The sequence below is a fragment of the Juglans microcarpa x Juglans regia genome, chromosome 2S (assembly GCF_004785595.1).
Source record: "Juglans microcarpa x Juglans regia isolate MS1-56 chromosome 2S, Jm3101_v1.0, whole genome shotgun sequence".
Lineage (NCBI taxonomy): Eukaryota > Viridiplantae > Streptophyta > Magnoliopsida > Fagales > Juglandaceae > Juglans > Juglans microcarpa x Juglans regia.
Genome location: NC_054597.1, coordinates 4,847,845 through 4,869,642, shown reverse-complemented (window position 1 = coordinate 4,869,642; position 21,798 = coordinate 4,847,845). Strand labels below are relative to the sequence as shown.

Genomic DNA, 21,798 nt, shown 5'->3' with positions numbered 1-21,798 from the left:
GGATGGGGTGATCCACCCCGCCGCACGGGGCGGGGCAGGGCAGCGGGGGCAGGGTCCCTCTACCCACCCTTACTCAATTACATAACCCACAACCAGGACCTTAACAACTATTAAATAAAGAGTTACGATCGAAATTAAAGAAAACACACTACTATCTTATCATTATCTTACGATGCATAAGTGTTTAATAATCATTAATTTTGTTTTCTTTTTAACGGTGATTGATCCTAGGATCATCAAACACTATTAATATTAAAACCATCGGTCGATTTTATCGGTAAGATTCTCAATTCAAATAGTATTTTTTAACATCAATAAATTAAAGTGATAATTACATTGTGACTCTTTTTTTTAGCATTACTCACAACAAGGGTACATGAACACCTCCTTTCTATTTTACTTTTACTTTATGAGAAATAGGGATATTTGTGTAATTTCAAAAAACCGGTACCGTTGTCAATCAAATCCAATCACCGTCGCTTGGATCATCCTCATCACCGAATCCAACGGTCCAAACTCAAAACAAAAAATCCAAAATCCCCGTCAACTGCCCTGGGCCCAAACCCTACCAAGAAACTAGCCGTTACAAGAGCGTCCCTGTAATCTCAACGTTCCTTCTTTTCCTCCGCTCTAAACCCGGTATTTTCCTTCATTGTTGTCATCGATTCCAGTAAGATCTCTCTCGCTCGCTCGCTCACACACACACAATCCCTCTAACGATACCGCTCTCTCAAATTGAAGAAAACCCCAAATCCCATTTCTTTTACAGTGAGTCTTTACGTTTTCTGGTCACTTACCGATGAACTTGATCGGAAAGAACGCCGGGGCTGTGCCGGTGACACCAGTGAAGGACTCATATAGTTCTCGATCCAAGATTCAAGAAAATCTTAAACTTGCGGAGAATTTGAACCCCAATGTCTCTCATTCAAGCCCTGGTCCGAAACTCGGGAGCTCGCCAGTAATCAAATCAGCCAAAGCCCACAAACCAGCAGCGAAGAATCCCAATCCGGTCCTCTACTCACGGCGTAACAAGATTCGGGAGAGAAAATTCGTGGTGGCGAAAAGGAATTCGAAGAACGAGAATTTTGGGTCGACGGTCGAGTGTAAGTGCAAAGAGAAGGCTGGTGGTGGTAATATCACGAAGTGCTTGTGTATGGCCTATGAGAATCTGAGGGTGTCACAGGAAGAGTTTTTCAAGAATAGAATCGAAGAAGTTGGGGAACCAGACCAGTTGAAGGGTTCCGATATATCCGAAAGTGAACTTGAAGTGGAAATAGAGAAGGGCTTGATGTTACAAGACCTGAAAATAGGAGATGGGTATGAAGGGCAGGAGGAGGAAAATGAATTTTCACCGGCCAATGAGACAGATAGTCAAATAGGTAGTTCATCGATTAAGAGGAGGAGGGACAAGTTGTTGGAAGAAGCAAGGAAAAGTGTGCCTGACCCTGGGTCTGGGAGAGTGATGCATTTGGTAAAGGCCTTTGAGAAGCTTCTTTCTATACCGAGTTCAAAGGACTTGGATGAGAAGGATGAGAAAGAAGAAGAAAAGACTAAAAAGAAGGCAATGAAATGGGCTTTACCTGGATTGCAGGTTCCCAAGGTTCCTGAGACGCAGGTTTCGTCTTCTTCTTTCTGTCCATCAGAGTTGTTCTTGACATCAGAGAACCTTGGTCTAGATTCTCCAATTTCGGTTTCTTCTTCGTGGGATAGCAGCCAGGGAAGGTGGGCAGCAAATAGCCTGGTTCATTTTATTTAGCTTTAGATTTGACCATTTTGAGTTCCATATACTACCATGTTCTGATTCAATTTGCGTTGGAATCTTTTGGTGCTTCAGTATTTCAGACAGGACTTCTAGTGGGGGCTGTCGGAGCCGAAGAAATGTAAGATTTATGAACTTTGTCAAGTGCTATTGAAGATGGAGGTCGATTGACTTTATTAGCTAATACAATCTTCTTTTGGGTTTCAGAGCTCCGAATCTTGTGGAACAATAGGTGGAAGGAGATGGAAGAAGAAGCAGCTTAAGGTCACCAGCCAAAAACCGTTCAAGCTAAGGACAGAGGTAGGTCTAATGAAAGTGAATTGATTGTGAAGGCTGCAGCTTAACTTGCAATGGATCTGCGTTATAACTTTGTCAACTGCATTGCATTGTAGCAAAGAGGAAGAGCGAAGGAGGAGGGATTTATGAAGAAATTACAAGAAATGATGATAGAGGAGGATAGGCAGCGGATACCAATTGCACAAGGCCTACCATGGACAACAGATGAACCAGAGGTGAGGCCAATTTGGTAATAAGCTTTAAGCCAGTGGGTAATCTGGCTTCAATTTTATTAGCACCATATGTCTGGAGGTAGTTTGCAGACCAATGTTCAAAACCGCATGAAAAGATCAAATGCTTATAGCTTGATTTTGATTTAAAGTGCCATCATGATAGTTAAAGTACTTGATTGCCATTAGAAGGCAAAAACTCTATAAGGTTTTTGTCTTTACTACCATATATATGCAGTCAAGGGAGTTATAGGTCAAGTATTAGTTGTATGTGTTTATGATCTTATTTGCATCAGTTTGTTGCTTGTCATATCAGTGCTTGATAAAGCCTCTTGCGAAGGAGAACACAAGGCCTGTAGATCTGAAGCTTTGCAGTGATCTGCGAGCAGTAGAACGTGCTGAGTTTGACCATCAGGTTCTTTTTTAATGATCTCATTTGTTAGCATATGCGTTTTTATGTTATGTTTCTTTCTTACTCTGCTTAGTGTTTTTTTTTTCCAAGTAGCTGGCTAACATGTTAAAAAGTTCTCCTGCAGCAAGGAAAGATATGGTAATCAGTGTTGGTTGTGTTTTAGAGCAATGAATAATTTGAAATATATTATAGAAAATAAAATTCTATGCTCAACTGTTCCAACGTCTCGCTTACCAAGGGACAACTTGGATTAATTTCATGGAAGTAGTAGTTTTAAGAAACAGTATAGATAAATAGGTTAGAGGCCATATGCCTTTTCCTATTCTTTTGTATAAAACAATCCCAAATTTTGGGTTTGATAACTAGGATTTTGAGCAATGATTGATACCTGTTCTTGTTTTCCTGTTACAAGAAATGATTGAGCTAGAGAATCGAAGCTTGAATTATAACCTTTGATTTGCATGCTTTTGCCGGTTTATGTGCATAACTAGGTGGCAGAGAAGATGAACCTGATTGAGCAATATAAGATGGAAAGAGAGAGATGGGAGAAGGTACATACATGATATGAAAAGAATGATTGTTGAGCCAAATATCATTAATTGTATCTTTACCATATATATGTGCCCGTACTACTCTTGCAGTTAGCGGACGAAGAAGAAATAAGAAGGTTAAGAAAGGAGCTCGTTCCAAAAGCACAGCCTATGCCCTATTTTGACCGGCCTTTCCTTCCCAGAAGGTGATCCGGTTTAATTCACCTGGTTCTAGAAGATCATGATTTCATTTCAGTTCTCTTTTTTTTGTTGGGTGATTTGAACCATATTCACCTGTGAAATCACAGCAACAATAACAAAGGATCTCTCATTCACACACTTTTCATGTGAGGGATCTTGTGTATATAGGATATATATATATATATATATATATATATATATATATATAAAATTCTGCTCACCAAAATTGTAGGCTGAACATGATGGCTAAACAAATCATTCAGAAAGTAAGAGGACTTGAATCGTCAATATAGCTCATAAATGGCAGCCGAAGAGGCATGGGTTATTAGAAATCTGCTTATCCTGGTGCACTTGCCTTTACAAAATATGGTTTATCCAACCATGATATGCTGCGTTCTTTTCTTTTCTGAACATTTTCATTCGGAGTCATTTGCATTCGATTAACTGAGCCCGACTGCTAACTAGAGATTTTCAGGCCTGAAGAAGCTATTAAAATCCTTGATTCTTCCCTTGTAATCTTCAATATATAAGGGATACATATATATATATACATATATATATATATGTCTCATCATCTTCTTGTTTTTGTTTGTTTTTAAGGTCAATGAAGCATGTCACTCTACCTAGAGAACCAAAGTTCCACATTCCTCAACAAAAGAAGATCAAGTGCTGCCAGTCATGGAATGACACCAGTACCTACACCTACCACGATCAAACTGCAAAGAAAAGAAACTCTTAATATCATTATTCTGTTTTCTTTTCTCTCTCTCTCTCTCTTTTTTTTCTCTCTCTCTCTAAGTAAATATCATTATTCTATTGTGACCAGTCGCTCAATAAGCCTTCTTTATTCTTTCTCAAGTATTTATATGAAGCAACCAATTTAGTTGCAGTTTTTTATGTCCCTGTGTATTTTCTTGCTTTTTATTTTTTTTAAATTCTAAATTTCAAAATGGAAGACGATGATGGCAACAGAAAATTAGAACGGACTGAAATTATAAAATATAATATTGTTACTTAATACAAAAAATATTAATAATAAATAAATAAAGAAACCTTCCCAGAGAATGGATGGGGGAGGCCAAGGCACCCCAGTAGGGGTGTAAATTGGTCCGGTCTGATTCAGAGAAAATGATGGATCAAAAAATGGGTCCATCACCCCCTAGACTAGACCGGACTGATAGCTATCGGATAGGCTCAATTATTTTTATTTTTTTATAAATAAATTAATAAAAAAATTTATTTAAAATATTAAATTAAAATTAAGTGAATTATTAATGTAGATTATGTAACAAACTCAATAAAAAATTATTTTATATAGTCGATAATAATAAATTAGATAAAAATTACATTTTTAACTTATATAATTACTATATAATTAGTTAATTGATAAAATATTAATTTGTTAATAACATATTTAAAATATTTTATATTTTTAATAGTGATAGGTTAGATGAAAATTACATAATTAATTTTATAATTATTATATAAATAATAATAATTTAGTCTCGGTCCTTTATTTCAGAGACTGAGACCGACTAGTCTTGGTCCCCGTCGGTCCGGACGGAACCAACCGGTCCAATCTGTTTTTTCGGTCCGGACTGACCAACTTTCACCCCTGGGACAAATCACCTGGGAAGAGGTGGCCCACCTTGGCCTCCCCCTCCGCTCCACCTCTCCTTGTCATTTTTGTTTTTGTTTATTTTTTCTTGGTAATCAGATATATTTAGATCATGAATTTTGCTGTTAGCTTATTTGATGGAATGTGATTCTGCGAATGAATGAAAGGAACTAATTGTTCAAAACCAAGAAATAAAATGACAATGAAAATCTAGAGTTTATATCTTTATTGAAAAAGAGTAAAACTCAAGGAAGAAAATAGTATTTAATCCAAAAGTAAATAATATTTAACTTTTAAAGTGGTTGGTTTAGGCTTCTAGTACAAAGTTAGTTTGATCAAGGGCATAATAAAGCAGAATTATTAACGAAGGTATGGACGGCATAGCCCTTTCTAGAGTTGTTCAGAATCACTTACCTGAGGATGCAAAAATGACGGGAAAGAAAAAGAAAAAAAAATAGCAAGAACGTATAAATGGCGAGGGTCATTAATGGAGAGAAGCATGGGTGCAGCTTTCCTCTCTAGCATTCATCCATATTAATTTAACAAACATTATTGGAGGTATGGTGGGTAGGATGGAATGTTCACAAGTTAAGTTGGTTAGTTAATTTTTTCATTGTCGATCGAACTAGGACGGCAACCCCATATATATATAGAACAAAGAAAGATTGATATCCTTGGGAGTTTGAGAAACCTTGAATAGTTAATAAAATTGTAAGAAATGATTGTCAAAAGACATAACCCACTCTAATACCCTTTTAACCCTCGACATCTAGATAAATTTCGAGTCGCTAAATGTCAAAGCACCAAGCTTGAAAAGAAAACATCAACCATTTCTATCCTAATGAAACACTCAGCAGCAGGAACAAAAAATAGTCTTAACTCAGTCGTTGCCACATTTCTCCAACAAACAAAAAGTGCTCCCACCAGACCTCATGCGTCAATTGATCAAGGGGCAACCACGATCCGCCCGGCAACTTGGTCGAGATCCCGCTGACCAGTTGAGGTGATTCTCCTCCCACTAAGAAAACACCACAAATAAAAAAAAAAAAACGTATCAGCAAAGAAGATTACAAAATTCAGTTGGCGATATCATCTCCTTAGCACAATTCCATAACATAAATAAATTTCCTAACTGCATAAATGGAGTGGGGTGGGGAGAGGAAGTTACGTGAAAAGGGTCAAAACAAAATCCTACCAAACAGGAAACAATCCGGCAGAATAGCCATAACAAAACAAAACTATAAATTTGGCAGTTTAATGCAAATAAAGAGGAGATCGAAAGGGAGCACAAAAAAGAGAAAAGTGATTGTGAAGACGGGTAGAAGAAAATTCTACCAAATATAGGAAAAGACCTGCACAATAGCCTTGACAAGACAGAAATATAACTTTGTGGCGCTTTAATGCAAAGAGAGAGGAGTAAGAAAAAAAGAAGAGGATGGGTGATTACAAGAGAAAAGGGCTAAAACTAATAGACGATGGGGGAACATATCTGTTAAAAAGCTCCACCTTCATTAAATTGAAATACTACATTTACGTTTAATAATGAATAGTCTTCATGGAATTGTCAACACCAAGTGCAATCACCTTGATCTTCGCAATAGAAAAATTATTTAATTATTTATATATAAAAAAGAATCATCATTTAGGTAATGTTAAGCTCACCCTTTTGGGTCAACATCAATAATGTTCATTTTCTGCAACTGTTGTAGAATGTGGCGAGCAACAGCACCACTACTCTTGCAGAAATGGGGAGGGCGACTTCCATTCCTCTGACTCCCACCATAAATCCTTTGGAAAGAACCAACACCAAGACCTCCCCGCAAGTATATCTTCCTTGCCATGGAGGCTGCACAAGATTGGGAAGCATATAACATGCACAGAAATCAGCACATTTCAGATCACAGACATAAGAGAATCTGTTCAGGATGCAGATCAAGATCAAAGAAAAAGGAGGGAGAGGCTGCTTACCAGCTCTCACAAAATACCAGTCAGGGTCATAGGGAGCCAGCTCCTTGAACTTGGCAGTCTTGACAATATCCGACCACTCAGGCAGCTCCATCTGTTCACAAGAAATGAATGACAACGAAATTAAAATCAAGATCCACATGCAATAAAATAACATAAATAAAACCACCACATTACATTGTAGAATACAGCTACAATTCACTTACCAAACAAAACTATGAAAGATAGAAGTGCGTGGCAGCAATACTGTACAATATCGTAAAAAACGGCATGCATTTTAGACTCAGTTTCAACTACTTACGTATTCTTCTACTACAGAAACATTATTCCAGCCAACTTTTTAGACAGAAAAGTAACTCAAATTTTAATTTTGAAGAACCAAACGATTCGAGATACCAATTACCTCATATTCATACCTCATGAAAAAAATAATATCAAAACCGACTAAATTAATAGGAAGCAGTAACATCCTTAAATTTCCACTCATTTCAGCAACATCCAAGTTGCAAGATGTCTGTCGAAAAAATAATAACTAGCCGCATCTAACTCGATAATGCCAAAGCACTCTACCGAAAGAAGATATTGACCCAAGTGCATCGCTCATTGCGCATAGAAATATCTTGAAATGCCATCTCTTTTCACTTGCAGTCACAACTTCCTTCTTAAAACTAATCAATTCACAATTTATTTGTTCATTACAGATAAATTAACCGGAACTGAATCAGAAAAGAAACTTATGAACTTCACAGAGGCATTGATAGTCACCAGCGAGAAAATCGTTAAAAATGTGACAAAGGGCGAGATTTGTATGAACAATAACAGATAGAGTGGGCGACAATACGAGGGAGGAATATCGATATGGACATATGTACCTTGCCGGATCGCTTGAGATGAGCCGAGTAGGCCTTCACGAACTCGTGGGGTGAGACGTCCTTGACAGTCGTCGCGGTCGCCATAGCCGAAGCAAGGTGAGAGGCTTGGGTCACACAGGTGAGGGAGGCTTGATCGCTGGGGGGTGCCGAAGCAGATGACTCCTCTCTCTCTCTCGTTCGCAAGGGTTTCTGATTTCGGTAGGATCGGCTTTTATATATAGCGGCCACGTTAGGTTAGGGTTTCCATTCGTTGCCTCGGTGGTGACTACTAGGTTTCGGGGTTTGTTTACCCGACCCAGTAAGGGGTTTTTGTATTGGGCTGAGCGTAGAAAACGGGCTTGTAGTTTGGGTCAAAGTTGTGCAAGTATGGGCCGAACTAGTATGAACATTTTCGTGAGATTCATTCCATTACTAAAATTTATTTAAGGATTAATCACCAACGGTTCAATAAGAGAGAAAATTAAATAAATTATTATTTATTAAATCGGTGGATATATTTTTAAAATTTATTATATTCAATAAAAAATTAAAATACTAATATATTTTATTATTATTATTAGTACTCGGGCTGGATAAACACCCACTGATTGGGCCTATTCCAGTTATTCGTCTATGGCGACAGAATGAGTCCAGACTCGCTTTCACTTTTACTCCACAAAATACACTAAAAAAGGCAGCTCCTCCCACTTCTCCCCCCCCACCCCATTCTGTCAAACCCTAGACAGAGACGGAGATAGAGAAAAATGGCATTCAAACAACTTCTATCCTTGTCTCGCCGATCCCACAGGGCGGCCGCGTCCGCCTTCACACAGGCCGTCCGATCGGCGTCGACCTCCCCCGCAATCGCCACGCCTTCATCCCTGCCTTCCTCTTCCCCTCCTCCTCCTGACGCCATGATCTACGACCGACTTGCGGAGGCCGTTAAATCCAAGATCAAGCAGCTCGACAACCCCGACCCGCGTTTCCTCAAGTACGGTTCGCCTCATCCCGCCGTCTCGGACCATACCCGAATCCTCTCCGCCCCGGAGACTCGCGTGACCACCCTCCCCAACGGCCTCCGCGTCGCCACTGAGTCCAACCTCGCCGTAGGCACCGCCACCGTCGGGGTCTGGATCGACGCCGGTTCGAGGTTCGAGACCGAAGAGACCAACGGCACCGCGCATTTCCTGGAGCACATGATATTCAAGGGCACGGAGAAGCGGACGGCCAGGTCGTTGGAGGAGGAGATCGAGAACATGGGGGGACATCTGAACGCCTACACGTCTAGGGAGCAGACCACATACTATGCCAGGGTTATGGAGAAGGATGTGCCTAGGGCGCTCGATATCTTGGCTGATATCTTGCAGAACTCCAAGTTCGACGAGAACCGCATCAGCCGCGAGCGCGATGTGATTCTCCGGGAAATGGAGGAGGTAAATTAAGGATTTCATTAGATTCAAGGGTTATATTTGTTGGAGTTTGTTGTTGGTTTGACTCTCTTTGTTTGGATAAGTAGATTTTTGAATCTTTTTAATTGGTAAATTGTTGTTATTAAGTTTAGCGAATGTAGTTATTTTTTTAAGAAGTTTAGCGAGTGTAGTTTGATTTGTCTGATACGTATTTTATTGGTAATTATATATGGTTATACTTTATGCGTCTTTTCTTTTCGAATTTTTTACATTGGAGGAAAAGATATTCGTCAAATTATCTGGTTTAGATTTTAGAATTGCGAATTTAAGGTTCACATCCCCTTGGGTGCAAACAATCTCTAGGGGCCACACCTCCCGGTGAAAAGTCAGCAATTTAACTAGTTCCGTATAGGAAAAATTTCGAGGGTGTGGTGCACATGATTGGAGTTTACTCTAAAGTGGTGGGTCTAAAGGGCCTGCCTTGGAGAGGTTCTCCGATATTAAAAAAAAAGAAGAAATAAAGAAAGAAAGAAAGAATTGTGAATTTAGGTTCGGTATTTGAGCCCTAATATCAAATAATTGCTGGCTGGAAGTATGCTGGGCGGAGTCTACCTTTTGCAGCAATTTGGAAAATGATCCTTTCGTGTTTGATGTGGTGTCTTTGGCTAGAAAGGAACGGGAGATGCTTTGAAGACAAAGAACTATCAATGGAAGAACTTAGGGAATTTTTCTTTAAAACTATACATCTATGGGTTAAGGCCATTGTAATGAACGGTGATGAGTTGTTGGAGTTTTTCTAGTTCTAGGTTTTTTCTTTCCTGCTAGTAGCTGTATGTAGGTATTTTCTCTTGTATGCTCCATGTGTACTTGGGCTATGCCTATTTATGGTAATAAATCTCTTATTAATTATAAAAAAAAAAAAATAAGTGTACTACATTCGTGATGATGGTATGGTTAAACGTGGATTTATTTGTGTTAAACTTGCTTGTAGGTTTTGCTATCTTGCTTCGTATGGTTAAAGGTTTTATCTCATGAAATCTCTGTAGGTTGAGGGACAAACTGAGGAAGTTATTTTTGACCATTTGCACGCAACTGCCTTCCAGTACACTCCATTGGGCCGAACTATTCTTGGACCTGCTCAGAATATTAGGACAATTACAAAAGATCATCTCCAGAACTACATACAAACGCACTACACAGCCCCCAGAATGGTAGGCACAAACTAACGAGTTTCTTCTTCAAATTTCTGTTCATACATTGTGGATCCTTGAAATTGGTGACGATCTCATCCTGTGTTTAGTTTTATAGCATTTTACATTGATGTGCAAGACTTGCTCTGGTAAGGAATTTTTATGGGTTTTTTTGGGGACCTTATCTCAGGTCATTGCTGCTTCTGGAGCTGTGAAGCATGAGGATGTTGTTGAGCAAGTAAAAAAATTGTTCACAAAGTTGTCATCAGATCCAACCACAGCCACTCAGCTGGTTGCAAAAGAACCAGCAGCTTTTACGGGTTCCGAGGTGGGAATGTCTTTGAGTGCTTCACAATTTCTTCTACTGCACAAAATGTGCCACTGATAAGTTAAATGTTGATGTTGTAAAAACCAGGTTAGAATAATTGATGATGATATACCCTTGGCACAATTTGCTGTTGCTTTTAATGGAGCATCTTGGACAGATCCAGATTCCATTGCTCTGATGGTCATGCAGGCTATGCTGGGTTCGTGGAATAAGAGTGCTAGTGGTGGAAAGCACATGGGGTGAGCTCTTTAAGAAACCAATAACCATTGTGGCATGTTAGGTTTCTAACTTGAGCCACTGAAGTTCTTCATTAAGACATTTTCTTCTTCAAGCGCATGCATTGATAATTTTGAAAATCTTTACACAGTTCCAACTTGGCACAGAGGATTGGCATTAATGAAATTGCTGAAAGCATGATGTCTTTTAACACTAACTATAAAGACACTGGGTTATTTGGTGTTTATGCTGTTGCTAAGGTGAGGTCGCTAACTGTTTTTTTTTTTTTGCACTACTGATACCATGAAATATCTCTTTCATTCAACAGAATATAATGAATGCATTTTTCTTCTTTAAATTGATGAACAAATGTAGACATGGTGGCCTATAAGTGGTTTTTTTGGGGGGTTGGGGGGCTGTTTCTTCTCTTATAAGTGGTTTTTTTTTTGTAAGTTTAAATGGCTTGTTCATTTGCAAAATTTGAGAGTTCTATGTGAGCTAAGAAGAAAATAGCTTCTTCATTTCCATTTCTGGCCTGGGTTTGGATATTTCCATATGATGTATGACAACCAAAATGATATCTTCACCTCTTCATCTCTAGGATATGTGCATGAACATACCTTTTTGTATGTCTATATGATGATCGAACACATTAGTAGTCGTGATTACTTAACTTTTTGAATTCATTCAATTTGTATATCCAAATGGATTCTTGGACACATCTGTTAATGATTTACTTATTTACTTATTCTCTGTCTTATCTTTCAGCCGGATGCTTTAGACGATTTAGCATATGCAGTAATGAATGAGACCACCAAGTTATGCTGCCGAGTTCTGGAAGAAGATGTTATTCGTGCACGTAATCAGGTAGCCGCAAATGCTGTAGTTTTACATTTAGCGATATCAGATACATGGTTAGTTTTTTATCGGGAAATTTTTTTTATTTCTTTCTGAACCGGGTCAAGCTCTTAGAATGAGAGTTTTTTTGGGACTCTATGACTAACAATCTGAATTGGACATTGATGTCAGATACATGGTGACTTTTTTAAATCAAGACTGTTTTAGTTATAAAAAGCGATTTATGCTGCATTTACTTTTTCTTATTTGTTGTAGTCAAACGAAATATTGGTTAAATAAGAAGCTTCATAAGGTGGGGGCATGGTCCTGTCATGTTGACATAATACCTACCGTGACCTATGGCAATTGAAAAGTTTCGGTTGTCATTTGTCCAAAATTATGTCCACATTAGTTAGGTTTATGTAATTCATCACATTTGACAAATTTATGCCTACAGTTATTGCCACTTACTGGTATCTTTTGTTGCAGTTGAAATCTTCTCTGCTGCTTCACATAGATGGAACAAGTCCTGTAGCCGAAGATATTGGGCGCCAGGTGTGACTTCTTTCTATACTAAAACAATAAGTCAAGAATAATTGATTTATGTTTTTTTTGTATGTTCTTTTTAAGCTATACTGTATGAGAGCTAGTATTAAAGCACTGCAAGCAGGGAAATAACTGAACATTTTCATGCTTTCTCCGTGTTGTTGATTCAAATAATATCATTTGACCAGCTAATTGAACTCAGTGGGTCACTCTGATCCTTTCACTGGTTGCTTCCTTAGTGCATCATGCATCTTTTTTTCTTGATAGGTTTGTTCAACATGCATCTTGTTTGCTGCTTTATGTTTGCTTTTGTCAAACCCTGGTTTGAAACATGATTCCACTGTTATTATGATAATTAGCCATTAAAAAAATGGCTAATGGGATGATCTATTGTAAAGTTTTTGTATGTGCTTGCAAGATGATATATATGCTTTCTATATGTTTCAGATTTATGGTAACCGCTATAAATGTCAAATTTGATTAAAAAAAATTCCTTTTTTTTTTTTTTTAATGTAAAGCCTTTAGGCTGCCCCATAATCACAATAAAATAAACAATTAACTTTTTCAAATCTCAAAACAAAAATAATATTATAATAATATTTTACTCAATTTTTAATTTTTATCTCAATTCATCTACGAAAACAAATGAGGCATAAAAATCTGTTATTTTCCCATTCGTAATTCCTAATTTTTTCCGTGGTATGCTTGTGCATGCAGCTACTTACATATGGACGAAGAATTCCATTCGCAGAGTTGTTTGCCAGAATTGATGCTGTTGATGCTAGCACTGTCAAACGCGTTGCAAACCGATTTATCTGGGACCAGGTAAGAACCAAGTTACCTGGCATAGAAAATGAAGTTTAATTTTTTGAAGTTTTTTCACCTGTCCGATGATCAAAATGCTGTAAACTGTCTTCATCGAGTGCTTGGTTTTGCAGGACATTGCAATTGCCGCGATGGGGCCCATCCAGGGTTTGCCCGACTACAACAGGTTCAGACGCAGGACTTACTTGAACCGCTATTAGTTTGCGTTTGAAGTTTTCTTTTTGCTCTTGATCCTTGCCTTTGTTGGGTGGTATATGGTCTCCACTCAGATAATTTCATGCACTCTAAGCGGCCAATGTCCTCCGAGAGCTGTCAGGGCCTGGCGTCGTAATTTTATTATTTGTTTTAGGTCTTTGTTTTTGTAATATTCATATACAGAAATAAGGAAGCAGCTATCACAGTTTGTGATTGTGAATTAGGGGACACTGAATTCCTCCCACATTATTTGCTCTTAAGGGTATTTATATTCATACTCGGAATTAATGTTTTTGAGGCAATACCAATTTTCTTGTCATTTCCGTCTGCTTCTCCAACATGCCATCCAAGTCTCTAAGAACTCATAAGCAACTCCCCGAGTAATTCCTCATCATTCGTTGGAACCTGGTACGTGAATGTGTCTTCTATGTTCCCTCCCTGTAATTTGTACTTTATGTTCGAACATAATATATAATGGCCTTGCCTCACAACATCTTTTCTATATCCTTCCAAGTTATTGAGAAAAATAAAACAAACTCTCACTAAATCCTGTCTGAGAAAACATAACCAAACATAGAGTCTAAATAATATTGTACAATCACACTTTAATTTACTCCCCTCCCTTCGCCGGCGGTCGGTTTTGGGCTCACAAGACTTCACAATAGAACGCGAAAATCAAGTTCTAAGGAAATATGTGAACAGAAATAAACATGTCTTCTTTGCATGTGAGATATATGTAAGTTAATTGTTCTTTTATGCTTCAAACCCCCAAATTCAATTTTCGGTGAATTTGTAAAGCCGATAAATAAAGAAATCGTGTCATTTACAGTCTCTTAGGTCTTGTTTGTTTTCACAATTCTTCTCAACTTATCTCATCTAATTATTATAATTTTTTTAAATTTTCACATAAAATAAAATAAATAATTAAATTTTTTTAAATCTTAAAACAAGAAAAATATTAAAAAAAATATTATAACAATATTTTATTCAACTTTTAACTTTAATTTTAACTCATCTCATTTGTAAAAACAAACGAGACTTTAGTGAAAAAGTGCATATCCAGAAATTGAATATATATATATATATATATATATATATATATAAAATCTCGACGCCAGTGGGATTTGGAATTTCAAACTGTCTTCAAGTGATAATGAAATAGAAAATTAGCAAGGGAAAAACAATTAGGATTTATGTTTAAAATTCTACATCTGCTTGTCAATTGGAGGCATCACGTTTCTTTGATTTGCTTAATTATTTTGGTCAACATGGTCGGTAGTTTTGACGACCCAACTCTTGGCACAAGGTCTGACCTCTCTCATCTCTGCTTTCTGTACTGATGCTCTCTTTAACCTTTTTCATTCAAACAACGACGGATTTGGATAGAGAGAAGAGATAAGATGAGATGAGATAATTTTAGATAAAAAATAAAAGTTAAAAATATATTATTAGAATATTATTTTTTAATATTATTATTATTATTTTAAAATTTAAAAAAATTAAATTATTTATTATATTTTATATAAAAATTTAAAAACATAATAATAATAAAATAAAATGAAACACTTTTTAAATCCATATATGCCTTTAACTTTGGCCTTTCTATTGCAATAATGGTTACTAAAATAATAATCAGGATCGCCCAAGTGGTTGCCAATTTGGTCGCCCATAAATTCTTAATCATTGCTTATTTTAGTCAACATGTTCCATAATTTGGAAAAACACCAAATATTGAATGAGATTTGACCTTAAAAATTTACAAAACCCAATTCTGAGGTGGTCTGTCTATCAGCACCTCGATTCTCTAATCTGTCCCCTTTTCAACCTATTATTTATGCAAAAATAATCCTAATTCATGACTTAAAATCCATAATTTATAATAAGTCGAGCAGGTATGATCACTTCTAATGGAGAGGTTGGCAATTATTTTATAGAACAAGTCATTCTCATCCATTTGGTTTGCTAGGAATTAGGCTTGAATCAGCATATCCTAGTGACTCCATTTCTGATATGTACATGAACTAAAGTACAAAAAAGTAGACATATTATTTGGAATAATTGAAATCCATATGCCATTTGGAATCGTTTAACCAATATTCCAACGTCCCTGCACCGATAACATTGACCTCAAAACCAAGTATTATTTCTATATAATAATCTCAAACCAGTTCCATAAGAAACCCAATTCACCATGATCTCCTGCTTAAAAAGCCTTTCATGGAGTTTGATTGCAGTAGTACTCTTCAATCCAATATGGCCATGAACACAGATCATGATCACCACTATCTTGAAGTAGTTGAAGGTGACGAGCATGATAATAATGATATTCTCTATGCAGAAATCAGGAGACAGATTTTGCTTTTGACAGCAGATGAGGAGGATGAAGATTTTCAGAAAACCAGAAGGAGAAACTCCTCTGGTGTTGCCAAAGGAAGAAGCTCAAAAAACAGCTTAACTTCTGCTTGTAGTTATCCTGCTATATTACAACCTGGAAGCTATTTCAACTGGTGGGAAAATGAGGATACTAATTCAGTGCCTGCGTGGCTCCTGAAGCTGTGGAAAAATGGCAATGGAACAGGAGTTTTCATCCCTCAGATTGTCAAATCCAGAACTTATTATAAGCCAGGTATGTTCCCAATAAATGTACGTCCTTTCTTGGATGACTTTAGAAATTATATATATATATATATATGTTCCTAATTCATGGGACTAACATATCTATCATGCATGCATGGTTTGCAGATCGGATGAATAGAAGAATGTACAAGCGGGTCGAGAACATGTATCATGAATAAATCAAGAGTCGAAGAACCCAGAAATAGACTCTTACCTCATCATGGAAGATGGATGCATGCCAATATGATAGGATGGAAAGAAAACAACTACATATGATGATCTAAAACACAGAGTACTGCAGATCATGAATACTGTAATGTTGGAAATAAAATCAAGTACTGCTGCAACAGTGGCAGCGCCTCTGGAAAATTCTACCTCATTATTAATCAAGACTGATCTATAGCAACATGCATGATAATGAAACGGAATTAATGGTTTGTGCATAGCTGCTTCAAATTATCTAAAGCAGCAGATCTCTCTGATGAAAGCAAAATAAAGTTTTTCAAGTATGATGAGGAATTACAGCATACTTCCAGTAATTAGTCTCCGAATTAAGTATATACATTGAATTATGTAAGTACTGTAGATTGAAAGAAGCATATCCTTTTGAAAAGTGGAAGATATTTGTAAGTGGTGCTTTGCATTTTGAATTTATAAGATTATCCCAGAATTTTACAAATATGCAAAAGAAGGGAGAAAATTAAGGCCTGTTGGTGCAGAATTTAGTACTGCTGTTGGTCCTATATATCGATAATCAGCACTGTATGAGAAGGATGGAAATTATCAGTATTATCTATCCATGCCTAAAGCCTAACAGGGCAGTTCTTAGACATAAAATTAAATAATAATCCCACCATCCCGATCGACACTTATTCTAGTAGTATTAAATGTTCAATAAAGTATTATCGAACTCATTTTATGTATCTAATTTTTCACAAGAGACTATTAGAATCACTAGCAAAAACTGAAATGATTACAATCATGTCACAGTTTATGAATGCAGAATAATAGGAGGAAGAATAAAGAAAATTGAGGAAAATTCCATGATAAAAATAAAATAAAATAAAATGAAGGATCGAATGGCTTGGAGAGGAATTCATGTAGAGTAATTCTACGTAAAACCGTGAAATACGTAAATACTGCGTAATGGTTTTGAAAAAGTGTGGGATCTATTATTAAAAAATTAATTTTTTTCGTGTAAGTTATATGTTTTATTCATTTTTTTTTAAGTAATTACGTAACTGTTGTACAATTCACAATTGTAAATATCTTTTCTTATTCATGTATAGGAGAGTAACTAGATGTCCCAATGATATTCGATGGTTGTAAAGTAAAGTAATGGGAATCATGTGTTTCGTGGTTTAGTACTTTCACTGACTCCATTTCATAGTTGCTCAACTTTCAACATAAAAATAAAGATTGCAAAGCTATTTATAAGTTTGTCTAAACGTATACCAAATATATTATTGATGTGAAAACTTCTTAAATGAGCTTGTGTTAGAAAATATTGGTGTTTTAATTAATTAATTATTTATAAATATAGTAATTAAGTACAATCTCTCTCTCTCTCTCTCTCTCTCTCTCTCTCTCTATATATATATATATCATTTTGACACTCATCTTAATTATTCAATTTTATGATTCAGTAGTAAAAAAAGAATCTGTATTTGACTTGTGTTATTATTAGATATTTTTAAAATATAGGTGATATAGTATTGATCTCGTATTTATCGAAGTAATAAATTTTAAGAATATGATGCCCTACATCATTTTGACAGAGGAAAATTGATGGATTATTTCGAAGTCGGACGTTGTACTTTCTACCTATCACAACACGTTATGATATTAAAATTATTTATGTAAATATTAATATTTAATGAGATGATATTCTATGATAGATAGTATTTCGAGATTAGATTTTGTTATATATCAATTACTATTTATTCTTATACTCTATATTTGATAATTTTTTTTTTATATATAAAATATGAAATATTTTTTATAAAATATAGAATGATAAATAATAACTGATGAGAATAATTTTTTAAAATTATCGAAAAAAATAGTTAGAGATTTTTATATTTTGAACTGCTGCCATCAGCTCTATTTCATAAACTCTGAAAAATACAAAGTAACTATAGTAAGCATTTAAAACGAGAGAGAGAGAGAACAAAATTAATGGCAGCAATTTGGCTGAAATTTCAATAGTTATGAGAGTATAGATGGGAAGGGAGGCGATCCAGAAATTAATGTTGGCATCATACTACTGTACGTACAAAATCAGATACCTACAAAATCGGCCGATTTTAACTAAACTTAAAACGCTGGCCGTCCGATTATTCCCTCATCCTTGGAGGGAAACCCCTCTCTCTCTCTCTCTTTCTCTCTCTCTGTGTGAGAGACGGCTTCTGTTGTGTAACTTGAGTTCGTAGTCAAAACATTGTTGTTGTGGTTAGTTAAACGGGCGATGTTGATGTCCACCTCGTAAACATCGAACCCTCTCTACCACACCGCCCCACCCCCCCGCGGTCTCTCACTCTCCCAGCTTCGAAGTCCGACTATTTTCATTTCCGTCAGATTTCTCAGATTGTCTGTTTCTTCGATCTCATCTCATCGCCAACCTTTTTTTGTTTTTTTTTTCCGAATCCGTCACCTTTGTTCCATTTTAACTGCTTCCCCCCCACCCATTTTTAAGGAAACTGAGAGAGTGCAGAAGAAAACATCAAACAAAACCACAAACCACCAATTCTCTTGTTTCCTAACTTCTCTGTTTCCAGAAATGGAGTCCTTTTCAGTGCCGTGCCCCAAGACCCTCTCGCTCCCCCGCCTCCGATCTGGGGTGAAAGATTCTAATACGCACCAGCACACGATGCTCTCGCTTCATCGCGGTTTCAGTCCCAGACCGTGTGCTTTACACGGATCTTTCCTCGGTGACCCTGTACGTGATTTGTGGTTTTTTTTTTTTTTTTTGCCTTTATTTTATTTATATTAGTTATTCTCCATCCATGATATTTTAGATCATTTCAGTTTTTTGTTTCTTCTACCACTTCAATTTATATGAATCTCAAGTTTCTTTTTTTGTTTGTATAGGTAATTGTAATCATTATAAAAACTAAAGAAAACTAAGGATTTTTATCTTTAAAAAAAAGCTCATTATTTGATGATTCTTTCCGAATTTTGCTCTTATTATTTTTATTTTTTTATTTATGTACACTTAAGGAATAATGAGATAAGATAGGATGAGATAGTTTTAGATAATAGTTAAAAGTTGAATAGAATATTATTAAAATATTATTTTTTAATATTATTATTATTTAAAAATTTAAAAAATTTAAATTATTTATTATATTTTACATAAAAAGTTAAAAAAATTATAATAGTGATATAAAATAGGAATCTTTAAGTCTTTACTTATCATTCAGTAAGAATAACAGTGAGTGTCACTGGTAAAATTTGTTGTGGGTCCACCTTGACTCGAGAGGAGAGACTAGAGAGTATTAATGGGGTGGATAATTTTGTTTGTAGGATAATTGAAGACTGTAAGTTTGTGGTACCCACTGTGAAACAAAATGTACAGTTTTGAAATTCTCGATTTTCTGTATGGTTTTTGACTAACGCGAATGCGAATGCGAATGCAGTCTACACAAAGATTAATCATGCCTAGTTTCGTTTACGATACTGTTTTTTTCTGCAAAACTTTTATTCTTTTGCGGTATGATTTTGTTTTGCAGAGCCATAACTTGAAGCAATCCAGGGACTGGAAGATGTGTGCAAAGCTGAATGAGGTAAGATTGTTCTCAGTAGGCAAGAAAAAAAAACCTTACTTGAATGAGATATTCGGTATGAGCACCTACTGCAAATCGACTTTCAATCCAGGTTACGGCCGAAAAATCTTCAAATTCTGCACCTGTACTTTCCACAAAGTATGGAGCCCCATCATCAGAAGGGAAAGTTGACTCGTCACATCCTGTTCGAGACACTGTTCCTAATGAATCATCAATCTCAGCATTCATGGCTCAAGTGTCAGATCTTATCAAGTAAGTAGAAACTTCTTTGGCACTCACATGCTTGCCAGTATTATTCACTGTTTGATACATGCAAGACACATCATTCTTGCTGAAATTTGTATGTTTTTTTATGAGCAGACTTGTTGGTTCGAGAGATATTGCGGAGCTGCAACTGAAGCAATTGGGCTGTGAGATCTTAATCAGAAAAAAGGAAGCTCTACAGCAGGCAGCTCCTGTTGCTAGTATGACACCACCCCTTACCCATGTGATGCTTCCATCTCCTCTGCCACCAGCCACAGCAGCTGCTTCTGCTTCTGCAAACCCTCCTTCAGCATCAGCACCTGCCTTACCCGCCCCTGCAAAGGCAAACACTTCGTCACATCCACCACTGAAATGCCCCATGGCTGGAACCTTCTATCGCTGTCCTGCACCTGGTGAACCACCATTTGTCAAGGTAATTCAGTTTTGGTGACCACTCAAGGGCTTGTCCCCCAAAGGACCCCGAAAGGACATGGCAGATGGGAAATCATGTCTTGAACAACCCAATCTTTATACGTATTCCGTAATTCACTATAAGGGTATATAATCTGTATAAATATACTCATTATAATTTTACCATTTTCCAGGTAGGAGATAAAGTCCAGAAAGGTCAGATTGTCTGCATCATCGAGGCAATGAAACTAATGAATGAAATTGAGGTATCTCTTTCCTTGACTGTTCAAACTGAAGTGGGTTGGTCCCTGCATATTTCTTAAGTTTCATCTTTTTTGGCCCCTCCTGCTGGTGTCATTTCTAGAAGGATAAATTATGTCAAACTTCATCGTGGATATGGAGAATCATTCTTGTTGCTTGAATTAGAGAACATTGTCTTGATGGAAAGTACTTTTTAAATAACCTTAATTTTCACATATACGTTGTTGTGCTAATATAATTAATTATTTAGTCCTATTATCCCAATGGAGATTCAAGACCATGCCGCATTTCACCTTGAGGCCTAAAATGACTTAATGCCTGACATTTGTGATTACTAATGTTCAATATTGCGCAGGCTGATCAGTCTGGAACATTAACAGAGATTCTTGTAGAGGATACAAAGCCAGTTAGTGTAGACACGGTGATCTCTCTCTCTCTCTCTCTCTCTGTAACACATGCACAAATGCCATAATTTTTACTTCATCATGCATTTATCTGAATTCCCTTTCATTCTCCTTGCAGCCTCTTTTTGTTATTGTACCGTGAGTCACTAGGAGAGGGCCTCCTTCAAACTTCATGGTGGTAGTCTCTCTTGAATTTAGTTTTCATTGAATTTTCACACTATATTAAAGTTTCTTTTAATCTGTAATTTTAACTTAATAATGGTTGACTAAGGATATTCTCTTTTGGCATTATAGTTTGCTACTTGCCATTTACGAAAAAGACAAAGCTATAGAATGTAAGAGCTTTGCAAAGTGTGTTATAAAGCTTGTGATTGTTTCTTGCATCTTTGAAACTTGGCCAAGATGTAGGTAGTCAAACTCTCTATTCAATGGTAATGGTTACGAGGTTATGAATTTGAAAAAATCTAATTGTAAGCGATTTTGCGTATTAATACGTGCACCCATTCAATATAATTGGTCAGAAAGTATATTTTATTAAAAATAATATTAATTTGAATTTAGAATATGAAGGCAACAATATTAGTATGCAGATTGGTACGCAAACTTGCTCGTACATAGCAAAACTCTCGAAGGAATTCAAAGTTTGGGTTGACCATCAACTATGGTCATGGTGCTTGATTTATCGTATTT

The 21,798-nt window shown here is 36.5% G+C and overlaps 5 protein-coding genes across 6 annotated transcripts; 4 read left to right on the top strand and 1 right to left on the bottom strand.

Annotated features, from left to right (window-relative positions):
* Positions 1-561: 561 nt before the first annotated feature.
* Positions 562-4,283, top strand: LOC121252204. Its single transcript, XM_041151734.1, has 8 exons — positions 562-1,722; positions 1,835-1,880; positions 1,967-2,059; positions 2,152-2,271; positions 2,582-2,680; positions 3,169-3,228; positions 3,319-3,413; positions 4,009-4,283. The coding sequence occupies exons 1-8, from the start codon at positions 800-802 to the stop codon at positions 4,145-4,147; spliced, it is 1,575 nt and encodes a 524-aa protein (XP_041007668.1). The 5' UTR covers positions 562-799; the 3' UTR covers positions 4,148-4,283.
* Positions 4,284-5,707: 1,424 nt separating this feature from the next.
* LOC121252342 (40S ribosomal protein S19-3-like) lies at positions 5,708-8,062 on the bottom strand. The gene is made up of 4 exons (XM_041151952.1): positions 7,864-8,062; positions 6,995-7,085; positions 6,689-6,872; positions 5,708-6,044 (listed from the first exon to the last, which is right to left on the bottom strand). Exons 1-4 carry the CDS (start codon positions 7,945-7,947, stop codon positions 5,972-5,974), a joined length of 432 nt encoding a protein of 143 aa, XP_041007886.1. The 5' UTR covers positions 7,948-8,062; the 3' UTR covers positions 5,708-5,971.
* A 399-nt stretch (positions 8,063-8,461) lies between these two features.
* LOC121252199 (probable mitochondrial-processing peptidase subunit beta, mitochondrial) lies at positions 8,462-13,706 on the top strand. 2 transcript variants are annotated; one of them, XM_041151726.1, is made up of 9 exons: positions 8,462-9,275; positions 10,298-10,462; positions 10,632-10,769; positions 10,857-11,008; positions 11,137-11,245; positions 11,754-11,852; positions 12,312-12,377; positions 13,086-13,193; positions 13,307-13,706. In XM_041151726.1, the coding sequence occupies exons 1-9, from the start codon at positions 8,607-8,609 to the stop codon at positions 13,391-13,393; spliced, it is 1,593 nt and encodes a 530-aa protein (XP_041007660.1). In that variant the 5' UTR covers positions 8,462-8,606; the 3' UTR covers positions 13,394-13,706. The 2 variants fall into 2 exon arrangements, with proteins under 2 accessions (XP_041007660.1, XP_041007661.1); XM_041151727.1 differs by having other exon boundaries at positions 8,478-9,275; positions 13,086-13,197.
* A 1,821-nt stretch (positions 13,707-15,527) lies between these two features.
* LOC121252337 lies at positions 15,528-16,586 on the top strand. Its single transcript, XM_041151946.1, has 2 exons — positions 15,528-16,014; positions 16,131-16,586. The coding sequence occupies exons 1-2, from the start codon at positions 15,606-15,608 to the stop codon at positions 16,181-16,183; spliced, it is 462 nt and encodes a 153-aa protein (XP_041007880.1). The 5' UTR covers positions 15,528-15,605; the 3' UTR covers positions 16,184-16,586.
* Positions 16,587-18,436: 1,850 nt separating this feature from the next.
* LOC121252281 (biotin carboxyl carrier protein of acetyl-CoA carboxylase 2, chloroplastic-like) lies at positions 18,437-21,561 on the top strand. The gene is made up of 7 exons (XM_041151850.1): positions 18,437-18,942; positions 19,736-19,789; positions 19,881-20,041; positions 20,150-20,465; positions 20,638-20,709; positions 21,060-21,125; positions 21,227-21,561. Exons 1-7 carry the CDS (start codon positions 18,784-18,786, stop codon positions 21,248-21,250), a joined length of 852 nt encoding a protein of 283 aa, XP_041007784.1. The 5' UTR covers positions 18,437-18,783; the 3' UTR covers positions 21,251-21,561.
* The last annotated feature ends 237 nt before the right edge of the window (positions 21,562-21,798 follow it).

Excerpts from the sequence above, each read along its gene's own strand:
- LOC121252342 (XM_041151952.1), bottom strand. The coding sequence starts at position 7,947 with ATGGCGACCGCGACGACTGTCAAGGACGTCTCACCCCACGAGTTCGTG. Across the intron at positions 7,086-7,863 it reads ATCTCAAGCGATCCGGCAAG|ATGGAGCTGCCTGAGTGGTC; the intron begins GTACATATGTCC and ends TCTTGTGAACAG. Across the intron at positions 6,873-6,994 it reads CTGGTATTTTGTGAGAGCTG|CCTCCATGGCAAGGAAGATA; the intron begins GTAAGCAGCCTC and ends AATCTTGTGCAG.
- LOC121252199 (XM_041151727.1), top strand. The coding sequence starts at position 8,607 with ATGGCATTCAAACAACTTCTATCCTTGTCTCGCCGATCCCACAGGGCG. Across the intron at positions 10,770-10,856 it reads CAGCTTTTACGGGTTCCGAG|GTTAGAATAATTGATGATGA; the intron begins GTGGGAATGTCT and ends TGTAAAAACCAG. Across the intron at positions 11,009-11,136 it reads AGTGGTGGAAAGCACATGGG|TTCCAACTTGGCACAGAGGA; the intron begins GTGAGCTCTTTA and ends ATCTTTACACAG.
- LOC121252337 (XM_041151946.1), top strand. The coding sequence starts at position 15,606 with ATGGAGTTTGATTGCAGTAGTACTCTTCAATCCAATATGGCCATGAAC. Across the intron at positions 16,015-16,130 it reads CAGAACTTATTATAAGCCAG|ATCGGATGAATAGAAGAATG; the intron begins GTATGTTCCCAA and ends CATGGTTTGCAG.
- LOC121252204 (XM_041151734.1), top strand. The coding sequence starts at position 800 with ATGAACTTGATCGGAAAGAACGCCGGGGCTGTGCCGGTGACACCAGTG. Across the intron at positions 1,723-1,834 it reads TGGGATAGCAGCCAGGGAAG|TATTTCAGACAGGACTTCTA; the intron begins GTGGGCAGCAAA and ends TTGGTGCTTCAG. Across the intron at positions 3,229-3,318 it reads AAAGAGAGAGATGGGAGAAG|TTAGCGGACGAAGAAGAAAT; the intron begins GTACATACATGA and ends CTACTCTTGCAG.
- LOC121252281 (XM_041151850.1), top strand. The coding sequence starts at position 18,784 with ATGGAGTCCTTTTCAGTGCCGTGCCCCAAGACCCTCTCGCTCCCCCGC. Across the intron at positions 18,943-19,735 it reads GATCTTTCCTCGGTGACCCT|AGCCATAACTTGAAGCAATC; the intron begins GTACGTGATTTG and ends TTTGTTTTGCAG. Across the intron at positions 21,126-21,226 it reads AGCCAGTTAGTGTAGACACG|CCTCTTTTTGTTATTGTACC; the intron begins GTGATCTCTCTC and ends TTCTCCTTGCAG.